Below are 17,140 nucleotides of genomic sequence, written 5' to 3' on the forward strand. Positions count from 1 at the left end.
GCAGTACTTCCCAGTTTCTCGACATTAAGATAATAACTTGCTCTCTGATTTTATCCTGCCAAAGTGCATAACCTCACATTTTCCAATATTGTATTGCATCTGCCAAATCTCCGCCCACTCACCCAGCCTGTCTATATCCCCTTGTAGGTTTTTTATGTCCTCCTCACTCTCTACTTTCCCTCCCATCTTTGTATCATCTGCAAACTTTGATATGTTACACTCAGTCCCCTCCTCCAAATCGTTAATATAGATTGTAAAGAGTTGGGGACCCAGCACCGACCCCTGCGGAACACCACTGGCTACTGGTTGCCAGTCCGAGAATGAGCCATTTATCCCAACTCTCTGCTTCCTGTTAGATAACCAATCCTCCACCCATGCCAGAATATTGCCCCCAATCCAGTGATTCTTTATCTTGAGCAATAATCTTTTATGTGGCACCTTGTCGAATGCCTTCTGGAAGTCTAAATACACTACGTCCACTGGTTCCCCTTTATCCACCCTGTACGTTATGTCCTCAAAGAACTCAAGCAAATTTGTCAGACATGACTTCCCCTTCATAAAGCCATGCTGACTTTGTCCTATTAAATTATGTTTATCCAAATGTTCCGCTACTGTCTCCTTAATAATAGACTCCAAAATTTTACCCACCACAGATGTTAGGCTAACTGGTCTATAATTTCCAGCCTTCTGCCTACTTCCCTTTTTAAATAAGGGTGTTACATTAGCAGATTTCCAATCTGCCGGGACCTTTGCTGAGTCCAGAGAATTTTGGAAAATTATTACCAAAGCATCCACAATCCCTAGTAAATAAGGAGAAACTGTTTCCAGTGGCAGAAGGGTCGGTAACCAGAGGACACAGATTTAAGGTGATTGGCAGAGGAGCCAGAGGGGAGATGAGAATTTTTTTTAAGTGGCGAGTTGTAATGATATGTAATGCGCTGCCTGAAAGGGCGGTGGAAGCAGGTTCATTCGTAACTTTCAAAAGGGAATTGGTTAAATACTTGAAGGGAAGAAATTTACAGGGCTATGGGAAAGAACAGGGGAGCGGGACTAATTGGATAGCTCTTTCGAAGAGCCGACACAGGCACGATGGGCCGAATAGCCTCTCATTCTATGAAATGATTGCAGGAAGTGAGAGCTCTGACCTGCAACTGCCCAGCATGCGAGACAGCCTCATTGCAGGCACTTTTTCTCGCCATGGCCCCTCACAATGTGACGCTGGATTAATCTGTTGGGGGACTAGTAAGCTTCATACATGGCACTGGATAGCTAGAAATCAAGGTGGTTGGCTTGTCCGAAGCTGCCATATGGAAGATCTTTCACCGTGCTGAGGCAGGTGTTCATTGTGCTGATGAGGGCACTCTTGAGACTTGGGATGATGGCTGGTTGGAGTTGCCTGATGGCTGCGTGTGAGAACTTTTCATATCCAGGATTCGGTGTCTGCCGTGATTGTGTGGCAGAGATGTAAGCAGATACTGCTGAAGCCCAGCGTCTCCAACCTTGGTGTGACTGTGGTATGGCTTGTGTCCAAAGCTGTGGTCAGGAGGATTAGGGCAATGCACTCACGAGTTCTACGATGAGTTGTGCTGCTCACCTTGCCGGTTGCGAGCAGCTCCTGGTATCTACTGTCCACAAGAGAGGGCTTAAACCCTCGCTGGTCAGTTGTCTAATGATCTAGTGACCATCCTCTGGGATTTGAAGGTAAGTGGTCGAAGTTCAGAAAGTAGCCAATTTTCCGTGGCTGACTTGGTAATCCAATAGCTGAACTGGGAAGGTGCCCATACACCAGACCATGGTTGATTGACCAGTCTGGCTCACTAGAACCTGGAGACATGGACTTGTCATTGGGGACTGGGAATTCTTCCATTTTCTTCAGATAACCCTCCAAGTGATCACTCTAATGGGTAGGGCACTCCTGGAAGCACAAGCAAAGGGAAGCTTACCAGTGTGATGTACTGGTATCATATCATATAGTAGGTATAGCACAGGAGGAGGCCATTCGTCCCATTGTGCCTGCGCCGGCACTTTGAAAGAATTATCCAATTAGTCCCTTTCCCCATAGCCCTGTAAATTTTTTCCCTTCAAGTATTTATCAAATTCCCCTTTGAAAGTTACTATTGAATCTGCTTCCGCTACCTTTTCAGGCAGCGCATTCCAGATCATTACAACACGCTGCTTAAAAAAATATTTCCTCATGTTGCCTCTGGCTCTTTTGCCAATCACCTTAAATCTGTGTCCTCTGGTAACCGACCCTTCTGCCACTGGAAACAGTTTCTCCTTATTTACTCTATCAAAACCCTTCATGATTTTGAACACTATTAAATCTCCCTTTGACCTTTCCTGCTTGAAGGAGAACAATCCCAGCTTCTCCAGTCTCTCCACATAACTGAAGTCCCTCATCCTGGTACCGTTCTACTAAATCTCTTCTGCACCCTCTATAAGGCCTTGACTTCCTTCCTAAAGTGTGGTGCCCAGAATTGAACACAATACTCCAGCTGAGGCCTAACCAGTGTTAGTAAAGATTCAGCATAACTTTTCCTTTTTTTTTAAATTATGGAGTACAAAAGCAAGGAAGTCGTCTGTTTCCAGTTAAACTCCAGCAGTTGCCCAATGCACAGTTGGGGTTCCTAAGTCTCCTCTTTGCCGAACTGAGGCTAAGCTCTTTGGACTTCATTAAATGGGAGTGTATCTCCATGGGGGTCGGAATTTTCACAAACAGAAACTCTGATTTTGTGGGATTATGAGTCGCTTGGTTTAGAGACTCCTAAAGACGGTGTTGGGACAACCGGCTGACCAAAACAAAAAGTACAGTCATAGTCACACAAACACTCCAAGGGCAGATTATCACAAAAAAAAGTACATCTTCCAGATGATGGAGGGATGAGGTCTGCTTGTGGAAATAGTGTGACATTGTGGAAAGAGGGCAAATCATCTCAGTGCCACTCTCTCGAACTCCTCTCTTGCTTCTCCCTACCTTTAAAAAGCTGTTGGTTTTAATGATGCTTTTGGTCATTTCTCCTAACACCCCCATTACTGCTTGGAACCTGCTTCCCCTCTGTGAGGCACCTGTGATGTTTACTACTTTGAAGTGCTATATAAATCCAAGTTGTTGAATGTGATTTCCATTTTCTGGTCTAATGTATTGGTTCCAATGATCTAAATAGCGCATTAACAGCGCTGCTGTGTGTAATTCTGGTCCATACATTACCACAACCCATTGCATTTGTGTCACTTGTTCAACCTTTTAAAATCCATGCCATCTTGCTCTAATGTGCTTTTGCTGCTTGGGCTCCAAGGACAGTATTAGAGTGGATCTTTATTTGAATTTAAATAGCATTTAAAAAAAAATCTGGCGTTTAAAGTAAGCACCCTTAAAGATTGATCAGTAATGGGCTTGTCCTTGAAGCTGGCTCTTTTCAATTATAGCCGTACTCCAGCTTTTTCATTATTGCTTAAGTACTGTAAAGATTTTTTCAGCTGCAAGCCGTGCTACTGCTGCATTAATATTGCTACAAAGTATTTTCATCTGTTATTTTATAGTATGACATGAAGCAGCTCCCCACTATCAAATCATATACAATGCACAATCCTCGTTGAATAAAATTAACATCCTGCTTTTTCTGAGGTTAGCAGGCTGCTGATTTTTATATTAACCAGAGATGGAGCAGCTGCCACCATCTTTCTTTTTACACACCAGTATATTGCCCTTAGCATCACTCTCGGGTAGTTCCTGGACCCAAAACTGATCCAAATCTCTGCTGCCCGCACTCTAACCATTACCGTTTCCATTCACCCATCACCCCTGCCCTCGCTGACCTACATTGGCCCCCCAGTCCAGCAACACCACAAATTTAAGATTCTTATCCTCGTGTACAAATCTCTCTATGGCCTCGCCCCTCCCTATATCTGTAACCTCCTCCAGCCCCACAACCCTCCGAGATCTCTACTTCCCTTGAAATGATCCTGTGCTTTGGTAGCACAGAGAAATGGTGCACTTGTGTCTGATTTTTAAAAACTCATTCTGGGTATAAGGGCAAGGCTGGCACTTGTTGCTCCTTGAGAAGGTGGTGGTGAGCCGCCGCCTTGAACCGCTGCAGCCTGTGTGGTGAAGGTGCTCCCACAGTGCTCTTAGGTGGGGAGCTCCAGGATTTTGCACCAGAGATAATGAAGGAATGGCTGTTATATGTCCAAGTCGATATGGGCCAAAGGCAGGTATATGGAGTTAGATCACAGATCAGCCATGATCTTATCAAATGGCGGAGCAGGCACGAGGGGCTGAATGGCCTACTCCTGTTCCTAAGTCGGGATGGTGTGTGACTCGGAAGGGAACTTGGAGGTGATGGTGCTCCCATGCACCTGCTGCCCTTGACCTTCTGCGTGGTGGAGATCGTGAGTATGGGAGGCCCACCTGTGTCTGATTATGCTTGTTAAAGGTGCTATATAAATACCAGTTGTTTTCTACCATGATAATGTGCCCAATATTAGTGGCTTTGACATTTCAGCTAACTTTCTCAAAAAAAACTACTATGGGGCAATGCCAGTTTGAAGCCTGGACACTGTTTTTATACTTGTTTCACCCTAATAGAGGAGCTGAAACACTTCCATACTGTTTTAAAATTACACACAATTTATACTACCAGCTTTGATTGTAAGGAGATAACATTTATACTTGCACAAACGGTGTGTACAAGAATAAAACTGCACAGCAGCCACAGAACGGCGGAGAAATTCTACGCATCAGAAGTTTGAAACTGCAGAATGTGTCAAAGTTCTCTTAATTAAAAGAAAGCCTTGCCAATGGCTAATGCGGGTATATGGAGTTAGGTCACAGATCAGCCATGATCTCATTGAATGGCAGAACAGGCTCGAGGGGTTAAATGGTCTACTCCTGTTCCTATCCTCCTACGTTCCATTTACAACCTCAGGATGTCCTAAAGCGCTTCACAGCCAATGAAGTACTTTTGAAGTGTAGTCCCTGTTGTAATGTAGGAAACGCGGCAGCAAATTTGTGCACAGCAAGATCCCACAAACAGCAATATGATAATGACCAGATAATCTGTTTTTAGTGATGTTGGTTGAGGGATAAGTGGGAGAACTCCCCTGCTCTTCAAAATAGTGCCATGGGATCTTTTAGAAGGCAGACGGGACCTCGGTTTAACGTCTTATCTGAAAGAGAGCATTTCCAACAGTGCAGCACTCCCTCAGTACTGCACTGGGAGTGTCAGCCTAGATTTTGTGCTCAAGTCTCTGGAGTGGGACTTGAACCCATGACCTTCTGAATCGGGGCGAGAGTGCTACCCACTGAGCCCCAGCTGATACTTGCAAGGAGGATTGCAAGAAAATGACTCTTTACTTTGGGAGATGGCAGGGCTAGCGTTTAATACTGCAGTAGCTGACTATCAGAGTGCAAGTGGGTTCATTTTAGTTTCATAAGTTAGCATTGCATTCCCTGCCGTGAGTCGCTGTCCCAGCGTTCAGTCATTATTTTGTCACCGCTGCCATCAATCTTGTTTCGATTCTGATTAATTTTTTTGCTGATGGAGAGCACATTGTACCGGAGAGTGGTTGCAACCAATAGCAGCACACAGTGTGCTACGTGCCAAGGGTTGGGGAGGATGGATGGAGTCCTGAGAGACAAGATTGAATCTGGAACACTCCAAGCAACAATATCTGTCAAAAAAAATTAAAAGAAGAACAGCGTGTGTTAGAACAGTTGCTTTACAGCAGCGTGAGTCCTGAGTTTAAGCATCATTGGTGGCTGTCACTTGAAGTTAGCTGCCTCTTTTGCAGTGAGTTTTGTCAGTCCTGTACTGTGGTTTCACCACTGGAGACTAAATCCCTTGATGGCGATAGCTTTGTTGGAGACTTTGGAGGGGGGAGGATGGAGGGAGATGAAGCAAACTGTCCTGTCTCGGATAAATGATTTAGGAACACAGGGACGGGGGTAAGGCCATTCAACCCCTCAAACCTCCTCCGCCATTCAATTAGATTATGACCTCAACTCCATTTACCCGCCTTTGCTCTATACTGCCTTAATAACCTCACCCAACAAAAATCTGTCAATCTCAGTCGTGAAAGCTCCAATTGACCCCAGCATCCACAGCCTTTTGGGGGAAGAGAGTTGCAAATTTCTGCTACCCTTGGTGTGAAGAAGTGCTTCCTGATTTCGCTTCTGAATGGCTTAGCTCTAATTTGAGGATTTTTCGCCCTTGTTCTTGATTCCCCCACCAGAGGAAATAATTTCTCTATCGACACTATCGAATCCTTTTAACATTTTAAACACCTCGATCAGATTACCCCTCAATCTTCACTACTCAAGGGAATACAAGCCAGGTTTATGCAACCTGTCCTCATAATTTAACCCTTTTAGCCCCAGTATCATTCTGTTAGTTGTTGATGAGCGAGTGTTCTAGCTAGACAGCAGAGTGCAATACCCCAACACAAACACAAGACTCATAGACCTGACTGGTGTAGAAGTGCACCTTCAGTCTTCGGTTGTTTTGGTGAAAAGTTAAAGTTAAGACACAATAGAGGTGTACTGGGTGTGTCCTATAGGCCACCAACTAGTGCGAAGGATAGCGAGGAACAAATTTGCAGGGAAATTATAGAGAGGTGCAAGAACTATAGAGTAGTGATAATGGGGGACTTCAATTATCCTAATAGTAATTGTGGATTAGTAATTGGGATAGTAATTGTGTAATGGGCAGAGAGGGGGAAGAATTTCTGAAGTGTGTTCAGGAGAACTTCCTTGATCAATATGTTTCTGGCCCAACGAGGAAGGAGGCATTGCTGGATCTGGTTCTGAGGAATGAGGTGGGTCAAGTGGAGCAAGTGTCAGTGGGGGAACATTTAGGGAACAGTGATCATAACATCATAAGGGAGTATGACACGGAGTATACAGGGTAAGATGAGACAAAAAAGGGAAGCATATGTCAGACACTGAGAGCTCAATACTACAGAAAGCCTAGAGGAGTATAGAAAGTGCAGGGGTGAAATTAAAAAGGAAATTAGGAAAGCAAAGAGAGGGCATGAAAAAATACTGGCAGGTAAAATTAAGGAAAATCCAAAAATGTTTTATAAATACGTAAAGAGCAAGAGGATAACTAAGGAAAGAGTATGGCCTGTTAGAGACCAAAAAGGAAACCAATGTGTGGAGGTGGAAGATGTGGGTATGGTTCTTAATGAATATTTTGCATCTGTCTTCACAAAAGAGGGGGACGATGCAGAGATTGTAGTTGAGAAGGAGGAGTGTGAAATATCGGATGGGATAAACATAGCAAGAGAGGAAGTATTAAGGGGATTGGCATCTTTGAAAGTAGATAAATGGCCAGGCCCGGATGAAATGTATCCCAGGCTGTTAAGAGAAGCAAGGGAGGAAATAGCAGAGGCTCTGACCATCATTTTCTGATTCTCCCTGGCGACGGGCGTGGTGCTGGAGGATTGGAGGACTGCTAATGTTGTACCATTGTTTAAAAAGGGAGAAAGAGATAGACCGAATAATTATAGGCCAGTCTGTCTAACCTCGGTGGTGGGCAAATTATTGGAATCAATTCTGAGGGACAGCATAAATCGTCATTTAGAAAGGCACGGGTTAATAAGAACATAAGAACATAAGAAATAGGAGCAGGAGTAGGCCAATCGGCCCCTCGAGCCTGCTCCGCCGTGCTAAATGGGATAGATTCAGAACAGATCTAGCAGCTCAAAACTGGGCATCCATGAGGCGCTGTGGGCCATCAGCAGCAGCAGAATTGTATTCCAGCACAATCTGTAACCTCATGGCCCGGCATATTCCTCACTCTACCATTACCAACAAGCCAGGGGATCAACCCTGGTTCAATGAGGAGTGTAGAAGAGCATGCCAGGAGCAGCACCAGGCGTACCTAAAAATGAGGTGCCAACCTGGTGAAGCTACAACTCAGGACTACATGCGTGCTAAACAACAGAAGCAACATGCTATAGACAGAGCTAAGCGATTCCACAACCAACGGATCAGATCAAAGCTCTGCAGTCCTGCCACATCCAGTCGTGAATGGTGGTGGACAATTAAACAACTAACGGGAGGAGGAGGCTCTGCAAACATCCCCATTCTCAATGATGGCGGAGTCCAGCACGTGAGTGCAAAAGACAAGGCTGAAGCGTTTGCAACCATCTTCAGCCAGAAGTGCCGAGTGGATAATCCATCTCAGCCTCCTCCCGATATCCCCACCATCACGGAAGCCAGTCTTCGGCCAATTCGATTCACTCCACGTGATATCAAGAAACGGCTGAGTGCACTGGATACAGCAAAGGCTATGGGCCCCGACAACATCCCAGCTGTAGTGCTGAAGACTTGTGCTCCAGAACTAGCTGCGCCTCTAGCCAAGCTGTTCCAGTACAGCTACAACACTGGCATCCACCCGACAATGTGGAAAATTGCCCAGGTATGTCCTGTCCACAAAAAGCAGGACAAATCCAATCCGGCCAATTACCGCCCCATCAGTCTACTCTCAATCATCAGCAAAGTGATGGAAGGTGTCATCGACAGTGCTATCAAGCGGCACTTACTCACCAATAACCTGCTCACCGATGCTCAGTTTGGGTTCCGCCAGGACCACTCGGCTCCAGACCTCATTACAGCCTTGGTCCAAACATGGACAAAAGAGCTGAATTCCAGAGGTGAGGTGAGAGTGACTGCCCTTGACATCAAGGCAGCATTTGACCGAGTGTGGCACCAAGGAGCCCTCGTAAAATTGAAGTCAATGGGAATCAGGGGGAAAACTCTCCAGTGGCTGGAGTCATACCTAGCACAAAGGAAGATGGTAGTGGTTGTTGGAGGCCAATCATCTCAGCCCCAGGGCATTGCTGCAGGAGTTCCTCAGGGCAGTGTCCTAGGCCCAACCATCTTCAGCTGCTTCATCAATGACCTTGCCTCCATCATAAGGTCAGAAATGGGGATGTTCGCTGATGACTGCACAGTGTTCAGTTCCATTCGCAACCCCTCAGATAATGAAGCAGTCCGAGCCTGCATGCAGCAAGACCTGGACAACATCCAGGCTTGGGCTGATAAGTGGCAAGTAACATTCGCGCCAGATAATTGCCAGGCAATGACAATCTCCAACAAGAGAGAGTCTAACCACCTCCCCTTGACATTCAACGGCATTACCATCGCCGAATCCCCCACTATCAACATCCTGGGGGTCACCATTGACCAGAAACTTAACTGGACCAGCCATATAAATACTGTGGCTACGAGAGCAGGTCAGAGGCTGGGTATTCTGCGGCGAGTGACTCACCTCCTGACTCCCCAAAGCCTTTCCACCATCTACAAGGCACAAGTCAGGAGTGTGATGGAATACTCTCCACTTGCCTGGATGAGTGCAGCTCCAACAACACTCAAGAAGCTCGACACCATCCAAGATAAAGCAGCCCGCTTGATTGGCACCCCATCCACCACCCTAAACATTCACTCCCTTCACCACCGGTGCACTGTGGCTGCAGTGTGCACCATCCACAGGATGCACTGCAGCAACTCGCCAAGGCTTCTTCGACAGCACCTCCCAAACCCGCGACCTCTACCACCTAGAAGGACAAGGGCAGCAGGCGCATGGGAACAACACCACCTGCACGTTCCCCTCCAAGTCACACACCATCCCGACTTGGAAATATATCGCCGTTCCTTCATTGTCGTTGGGTCAAAATCCTGGAACTCCCTTCCTAACAGCACTGTGGGAGAACCGTCACCACACGGACTGCAGCGGTTCAAGAAGGCGGCTCACCACCACCTTCTCGAGGGCAATTAGGGATGGGCAATAAATGCCGGCCTTGCCAGCGACGCCCACATCCCGTGAACGAAAAAAAAAAAGATCATGGCTGATCTGATCCTAACCTCAAATCTAAATTCATGTCCAATTTCCTGCCCGCTCCCCGTAACCCCTAATCCCCTTAAATTTAATCAACGACAGTCAGCATGGATTTGTTAAGGGAAGCTTGTGTCTGACTAACTTGATTGAATTTTTTGAGGAGGTAACAAGGAGGGTCAATGAGAGTAACGTGTTTGATGTAGTGTACATGGATTTTAGCAAGGCTTTTGACAATGTCCCACATGGCAGACTGGTCAAAAAAGTAAAAGTCCATGGGATCCAAGGGAAAGTGGCAAGTTGGATCCAAAATTGGCTCAGTGGCAGGAAGCGAAGGGTCAGGGTTGACTGGCGTCTTTGTGACTGGAAGGCTGTTTCCATTGTGTTCCGCAAGGCTCAGTACTAGGTCCCATGCCTTTTGTGATCTATATTAATGATTTGGACTTGAATGTGGGGGGCTGAGGGAAGTAAGGGTGGAAATTGCTGAGGTACTGGTCATAATCTTTCAAACATCCTTAGACATGAGGGTGGTGCCAGAGGACTGGAGAATTGCAAATGTTACACCCTTGTTCAAAAAAAGGTGTAAGGATAAACCCAGCAACTCTAGGCAGCTTTTAGAAATGTTAATTCGGGACAATATTAATGGTCACTTTGACAAGTGTGGATTAATTAAAGAAAGCTAGCATGGATTTGTTAAAAGCAAATCGTGTTTAACTAACTTGATTTAGTTTTTTGCTAAGGTAACAGAGGGTAGATGAGGGCAATGCGGTTGATGTGGTGTATATGGACTTCCAAAGGGCATTTGATAAAGTGCTGCATAATAGGCCTGTCAGCAAAGTTGAAGCCCATAGAATAAAAGGGGCAGTGGCAGCATGGATACGAAATTGGCTAAGTGATAGGAAGCAGAGAATAGTGGTGAACGGTTGTTTTTCAGACTGGAGGAAGGTATACAGTGGTATTCCCCAGGGGTGGGTATTAGGACCACTGCTTTTTTTGATGTATATATTGATGACTTGAATTTAGGTGTACAGGGCACAATTTCCAAATTTGCAGATGAGACAAAACTCAGAAGTGTCGTGAACATTGAGGAGGATAGTGATAGACTTCAGGAGGACATAGACAGGCTGGTGGAATGAGCGGACACGTGTCAGATGAAATTTAACGCAGAGAATTGCGAAGTGATACATTTTGGCAGGAGGAACGAGGAGAGGCAATATAAACTGAAGGGAACAATTCTAAAGGGGGTGCAGGAACAGAGACCTGGGGGTATATCTGCACAAATCTTTGAAGGTCGCAGGGTAGGTTGAGAAAGTGGTTTAAAAAAGCATATGGGATCCTGGGCATAATATATAGAGGCATAGAGTACAAAAGCAAGGAAGTTATGATGAACTTTTATGAAACACTGGTTCTGCCACAACTGGAGTATTGTGTCCAATTCTGGGCACCGCACTTTAGGAAGGATGTGAAAGCCTTGGAGAGGGTGCAGAAAAGATTTACTAGAATGGTTCCAGAAATGAGGGACTTCAGTTACATGGATAGACTGGAGAAGCTGGGGTTGTTCTCCTTGGAGCAGAGAATGTTGAGAGGAGATTTGATAGAAGTGTACAAAATCATGAAGGGTTTAGACAGAGTAAATAAAGAGAAACTGTTCCCATTGGCCGAAGGGTCGAGAAACAGAGGACATAGATTTAAGGTGATTGGCAAAAGAACCAAAGGTGACATGAGGAATAACTTTTTTACACAGCAAGGGTACGGTAGCATAGTGGTTATGCTACTGGACTAGTAATCCAGAGGCCTGGACTAATAATCCAGAGTCATGAGTTCAAATCCTGCCACAGCAGCTGGGGAATTTAAATTCAATTAATTAAATTCAATTAATTAAATAAAATCTGGAATTAAAATACTAGTATCAGTAATGGTGGCCATGAAACTACCGGATTGTCGTAAAAACCCATCTGGTTCACTAATGTCCTTTTAGGGAAGGAAACCTGCCGTCCTTACCTGGTCTGTCCTGTGTGTGACTCCAGACCCACAGCAATGTGGTTGATTCTTAATTGCCCTCTGAAATAGCCTAGCAAGCCACTCAGTTGTAAAATGTCGCTTAAAAAAAAAAGTAACCTTCACCACATGGACTGCAGCGGTTCAAGAAGGCGGCTGACCACCACCTTCTCAAGGTCAATTAGGGATGGGCAATAAATGCTGGCCTTACCAGCGACACCAACATCCCATGAACGAATAAAAAAAAGTGATTAAGATCTGGAATGCAATGCCTGAAAGGGTGGTGGAGGCAGATTCAATTGTGGTTTTTAAAAGGGAATTGGATAAATACTTGAAGGGAAAAAATTTGCAGGGCTATGGGGAAAGGGTGGGGGAGTGGGACTAGCTGGATTGCTCTTGCAGAGAGCCGGCACGGGCTCGAAAAGCCTCCTTCTATGCTGTAACTATTCTATGATTCTGTGAAAATGAAAAGAAAATTAATTTTAACGTGTAAAATGGTGTCAGCCATGGCTCAGATGGTAGCAGTCTCGCCTGTGAGTGTGTCAGAAGGTTGTGGGTTCAAGCCCCACTCCAGAGACTTGAGCACATAATCTACACTGATAACTCCAGTGCAGTACAGTCAGAGATGCAGTGTTTTGGATGCAACGCTAAACTGAGGCCCTGTTTAGGTGGATGTAAAAGATCCCATTTTTACTATTCAAAGAAGAGCAGGAAGTTCTCACTATCCCGGCCAATATTTATCTCTCAATCAATATCATCAAAAACAGATTAACTGGTCACATCATTTGCGGTTTGTGGGACCTTGCTGTGTACAAAATGGCTTCTGCATTTGCCCACATAACAAGACCACAATTCAGAAGTACTTCAAAGATGTGAAAACGCTACATAAATGAGTTATTTTTAACTTGTGGATCTTTTTTCTTAATCATTCTAAGGGATGTGGGTGTCGCTGGTGAGGCCGGCATTTATTGGCCATCCCTAGTTGCCCTTGAGAAGGTAGTGGCGGGACTTCATGAATTGCTGCAGTCTGTGCGGTGAAGGTACATACTAACAATACTAGTTGGGAGTTCCAGGATTTCGACCCGGCGACAATAAAGGAACGGCAATATATGTTCGTCAGGATGGTGTGTGACTTGGAGGGGAACTTGGGAGGCGATGGTGTTTCCATGCACCTATTGTCCTTGTCCTTCTAGATGGTGCAGGTCAAGGGTGTTGACAAAGCCTTGGCGAGTTTCTGCAGTGCATCCTGTAGATAGAACACACTGCAGCCATGCAGTGCGCCCGATAATTATGAAGGATACTCCATTTTATTCCTGAGACCCTGCAAGATTACAAATGGGCGTCTCTCTTGTAGACTTTGAACATAATTGTTTTAATTTGTCTTGGATTGTTTTAAACGATATCAGGGCCATTTATCTTCTGACTGATTGTGAAAGAATAGTTGGGAGTGCTCCTGTATTGGTGGCGATTGTCAATTTTTCCATCCCTTCTCTCTCCATCCTGGTGGGATGTGTGTTTGATGATGACCCAGTTCACTATGTGGTGGAATATATGGGTATGAGTGTTCACTGAAGCTTTTATTTCCACGAGCATCTTGTTGCCCACGTTACAGTGGACTAATGCAGTTTATTAATGTGAAAGAAAACAAAGTGGAGGGCCAGGCCAAGCCCATCATACAGGACACAGTGGAAAAGAGCAGATGATGAAAAAAACTTGGTTAGGAGTTGTCAAACTTGGGTTTTAGAAGCCGGTAGATTGTAAGAGGAAGGGAAGAGTGAAGGAGGTTTTGAAGTCCTGAGAAAGAATGTGTGAAAAGTCAAGTCAATGAGTTAAAAGACCCAAGGGGTTGAAAATGTTGGAGGGAGAAGAAATGGAGGGAAAATAGGGTCAAGTTCGAGAGATTGGAAGAGAGAGACACAAGGAGCAGATTGGGAGTGGAATTTTAATTTTAAAAAAAAAATCTGACAACCAGCTCAGGACACTGGAACATCCTTGTGGTACTTGAGAGCTGATGGTACCATTAAATGAAAAGGAAAGAAAGAAAGACTTGCATTTATACAGCACCTTTCACAACCTCAGGACATCCCAAAGTGCTTTGCAGCCAATTAAGTACTCTTGAAGTTTAGTCATTGTTGTAATGTTCTTTGAAATAGTGCCATGGGATCTTTTACACCCCTCAGTGCTGCACTGAGTGTCAGCCTAGATTATGTGCTCAAGTCTCTGGAGTGGGACTTGAATCCACAACCTTTCAAGTCAGAGTTAAGAGTGCTACCAACTGAGCCATGGCTGACACTACCAAATAAATACATCCCCCCTTCTGAGTCTCTGGGCTGCCTGACTAGAACTCATTGTGTAGGCCTGCCTTTATCTTCCGGGCTTTTTCCCTTTTGCTGCCAAGCTTCATTACTCCCCTCTGCCTTTCATGAAGGGACTGACTCCTTCCTTGGTTCCAGTTCCACAAGCATCGATTGCCTCCCCCGCCCCACCCCCAACCCCCTGTACTTTGCTATTCTTCATGAGAGCCCGAACCCTGAGTGTTGGTTAGCTATTTGACCATGGGGATAACACAAAGCCCAAACCTGATAGTTGCAATGTTCCAGGTTTACAAAAAGACTCCTCCCCACCCGTTAGTTATATTGCATCGTTCTACCTACTGTACTTTGTTGTAAGTTTCTCAGAAATCTTAACTTTATTTCCTTTTTTTCCTCCCCAAAGGTATAAGAAATTTACAAATTTGGCAAAAAACATCGAAGAGAGTGAAGGAAGTCTTGACAAGTTTTCCCGTGGCTTCGAATCTTTTGGCATCAACCGACAGGCTGATGGTGGAATTTATTGCAAGGAATGGGCCCCAGGGGCAAAATCTGTGTGTCTCGTTGGAGAATTCAGTGAGTATTCACCATCCGTAGAAATCATAGAATGATACAACACGGAAGGAGGCCATTCGGCCCATCGTGCCTGTGCCGGCTCTTTGAAAGAGCTCTCCAATTAGTCCTGCTCCCCTGCTCTTTCCCTATTGCCTTTCAAATTTTTCCCCTTTAAGTATTTATCCAATTCCCTTTTGAAAGTTATTATTGAATCTGCTTCCACCGCCCTTTCAGGCAGTGCATTCCAGATCAGAACAACTCGCAGCGTAAATTTTTTTTTCTCGTGTCACCCCTCGTTCTTTTGCTAATCACCTTAAATCTGTGTCCTCTGGTTACCGACCCTTCTGCCACTGGAAACAGCTTCTCCTTATTCACTCTATCAAAACCTTTCATGATTTTGAACACCTCTATCAAATCTCCCCCTTAATATTCTCTGCTCTAAGGAAACTTGATATTATTTGATCAGAACGATATAATATTCTTGTTGATGGAAGACTTTGTGTATTTTTTGGGGAGGGGTTGTTTCTTGGGTTCAGAAGTGTTTTTGCTCTCATGTACAGTTGATATATTTGTTTTGTTTGTGGCAAATGGAATTCACTATCAGTAAGTGTGAGATGATTGGATATGGAGCAAAGGCAGGTAGATGGAGTTGAGGTACAGATCAGCCACAATCTAATTGAACGGTGGAACAGGCTCGATGGGCTGAATGGCCTATTCCTGTTCCTATGATTTATTTTTGTTAAACTAAAAACACAGCTGTAATTATACGTTGAATGGAAGTAGGCTGGATGCCATGGAAGAGGGATTTGGGGGTACAGAACATTAAAGGCAGCTTCTCGGGTTGATAGGGCTGTAAAAACAAAAGGAGCTAATGGGATTCTAGGTTTTATCACGAGGTATAGAACATAAAAACCAAGAGATAATTAACTTTTATAAAACCTTAAGACCTCCGTTAGAGTACTGTGTGTAGCACTGGGCTAAGGGAAGGTTATTGAGGCTTTAGAGAGGGTACATCACAGATTCGCTAGGATACAGCCTGGTGTGAGGAAATACAAAGAAAGACTTAAAAAAAAATTGTGTCTTTTTTCGTTAGAACAACACAGTTTACAGGATGATATGATCGAAGATTTTAAAATGATGAAAGGATGGGACAGGGTATCTAGAAGCAGAGTGTTTCCTGTAGTTGAGGGGCCATAGATACAAGATTAAATGTGAGCGATTTAGAACAAAGAGCAGGAGAAGTTTCTTCACACACAGAGTTGTGAGGTTCTGGAATTCACTGCCAGGGTTAGTGGTTGAGGCAGAAATTGTTTCAATGTTCAAGATTAGATTGGATAGGTGGATGAAAGAAACAGGATATAGGGATATGGGAATAGGGTGGCCAATCGTTATTCGGACTATTTGTTCACGTGGAGGGTAAATGCCGACACAGACTGATTGCGCTGAATGGCCTGTTTCCATACAACATAGTTGTAACTTCTTTGTATTTCTAGCACTGATTTCTTTGGATACATGCAAAAATTACAGACAGGAAAAGACCAGCTGGTCCATCTAGCCTGCCCCTTACAGTTGTGATGCCTTATGCATCAGGTCCAGAAACCCCCTACCCCCAGGTGCCATATAGTCTCTCGGGAGAGGTGAGAAACCAGATCAAAAACCCACGCCCAATTAGGGGGGAAACATCAGGATCGTTCCTCTCTGATCCCTGTAGGCGATCAAAACCGTGGGATTTCGATGTTTCCACATCAACAACAGGAGAAAAAGTCCTGACCTTTGAGATCTGCAAATGAGGTCGAAGATTTTGTATTCGAGGTTGTGGGGGGGGGGGGCGGGGGGCAGAGGTGATGGGAGCGCAGGACAGGATATGGGTGGCGAAGTTTTGGGTGAGTTACATCTCATAGAATCACAAAATCATAGAATGATACAGCTCAGGAGGAGGCCATTTGGCCCATCGTGCCTGTGCCTACTTTATGCAGGTTGCAACTCAGGATGCTGGTGAAGTCGGTGTTGGAGAAGTTGAGATAATGGAAGGGTAGATAAGGGGGGTGAGTTAGGGACAGAGGAGGTGATGTTGCAGAGGTGGAAGTAAGTGGTTTTGGTGATGGTTTGAAGCTCAGCTCAGCATTGAATGAAGTTGTGCTCTTACCGGTTTAGTCTCAGTCAGCAGGTGTGGATGGAGTTGGGGCAAATGTTTGGGGGTTTTGATGGGACCTATCACCATCACTAGACTATTAGTGTCATATTTAAAATGGGAAAGTATTCTTTAAAAATGTAACTTCCCAATGATGCTGTGGTATCGGGTAATTTGCATTGTCTTTGTCTGTCCCTCTTTCCCACTCTACCCAGCAAAAAATAATTCTGGTCGCAGGTTCAGAACAAAGCAAGTATTCCATAAATTATTTTTTTTGATGAGAAAAGATATGTTCAGGAATAACCGGGACA

The 17,140-nt window shown here is 44.8% G+C and overlaps 1 protein-coding gene across 2 annotated transcripts in view; it reads left to right on the forward strand.

Moving 5' to 3' along the window:
- LOC137327517 (1,4-alpha-glucan-branching enzyme-like) overlaps positions 1-17,140 on the forward strand; it is a 426,685-nt gene that overhangs the window by 56,188 nt on the left and 353,357 nt on the right. For both annotated transcript variants that reach the window (XM_067993414.1, XM_067993415.1), the window contains exon 2: positions 14,550-14,719. In XM_067993414.1, the coding sequence (XP_067849515.1) occupies positions 14,550-14,719 (170 nt within the window). The remainder of the gene's footprint in view (positions 1-14,549; positions 14,720-17,140) is intronic.

The sequence above is a fragment of the Heptranchias perlo genome, chromosome 11 (assembly GCF_035084215.1).
Source record: "Heptranchias perlo isolate sHepPer1 chromosome 11, sHepPer1.hap1, whole genome shotgun sequence".
In the NCBI taxonomy this organism is placed as follows: Eukaryota; Metazoa; Chordata; class Chondrichthyes; order Hexanchiformes; family Hexanchidae; genus Heptranchias; species Heptranchias perlo.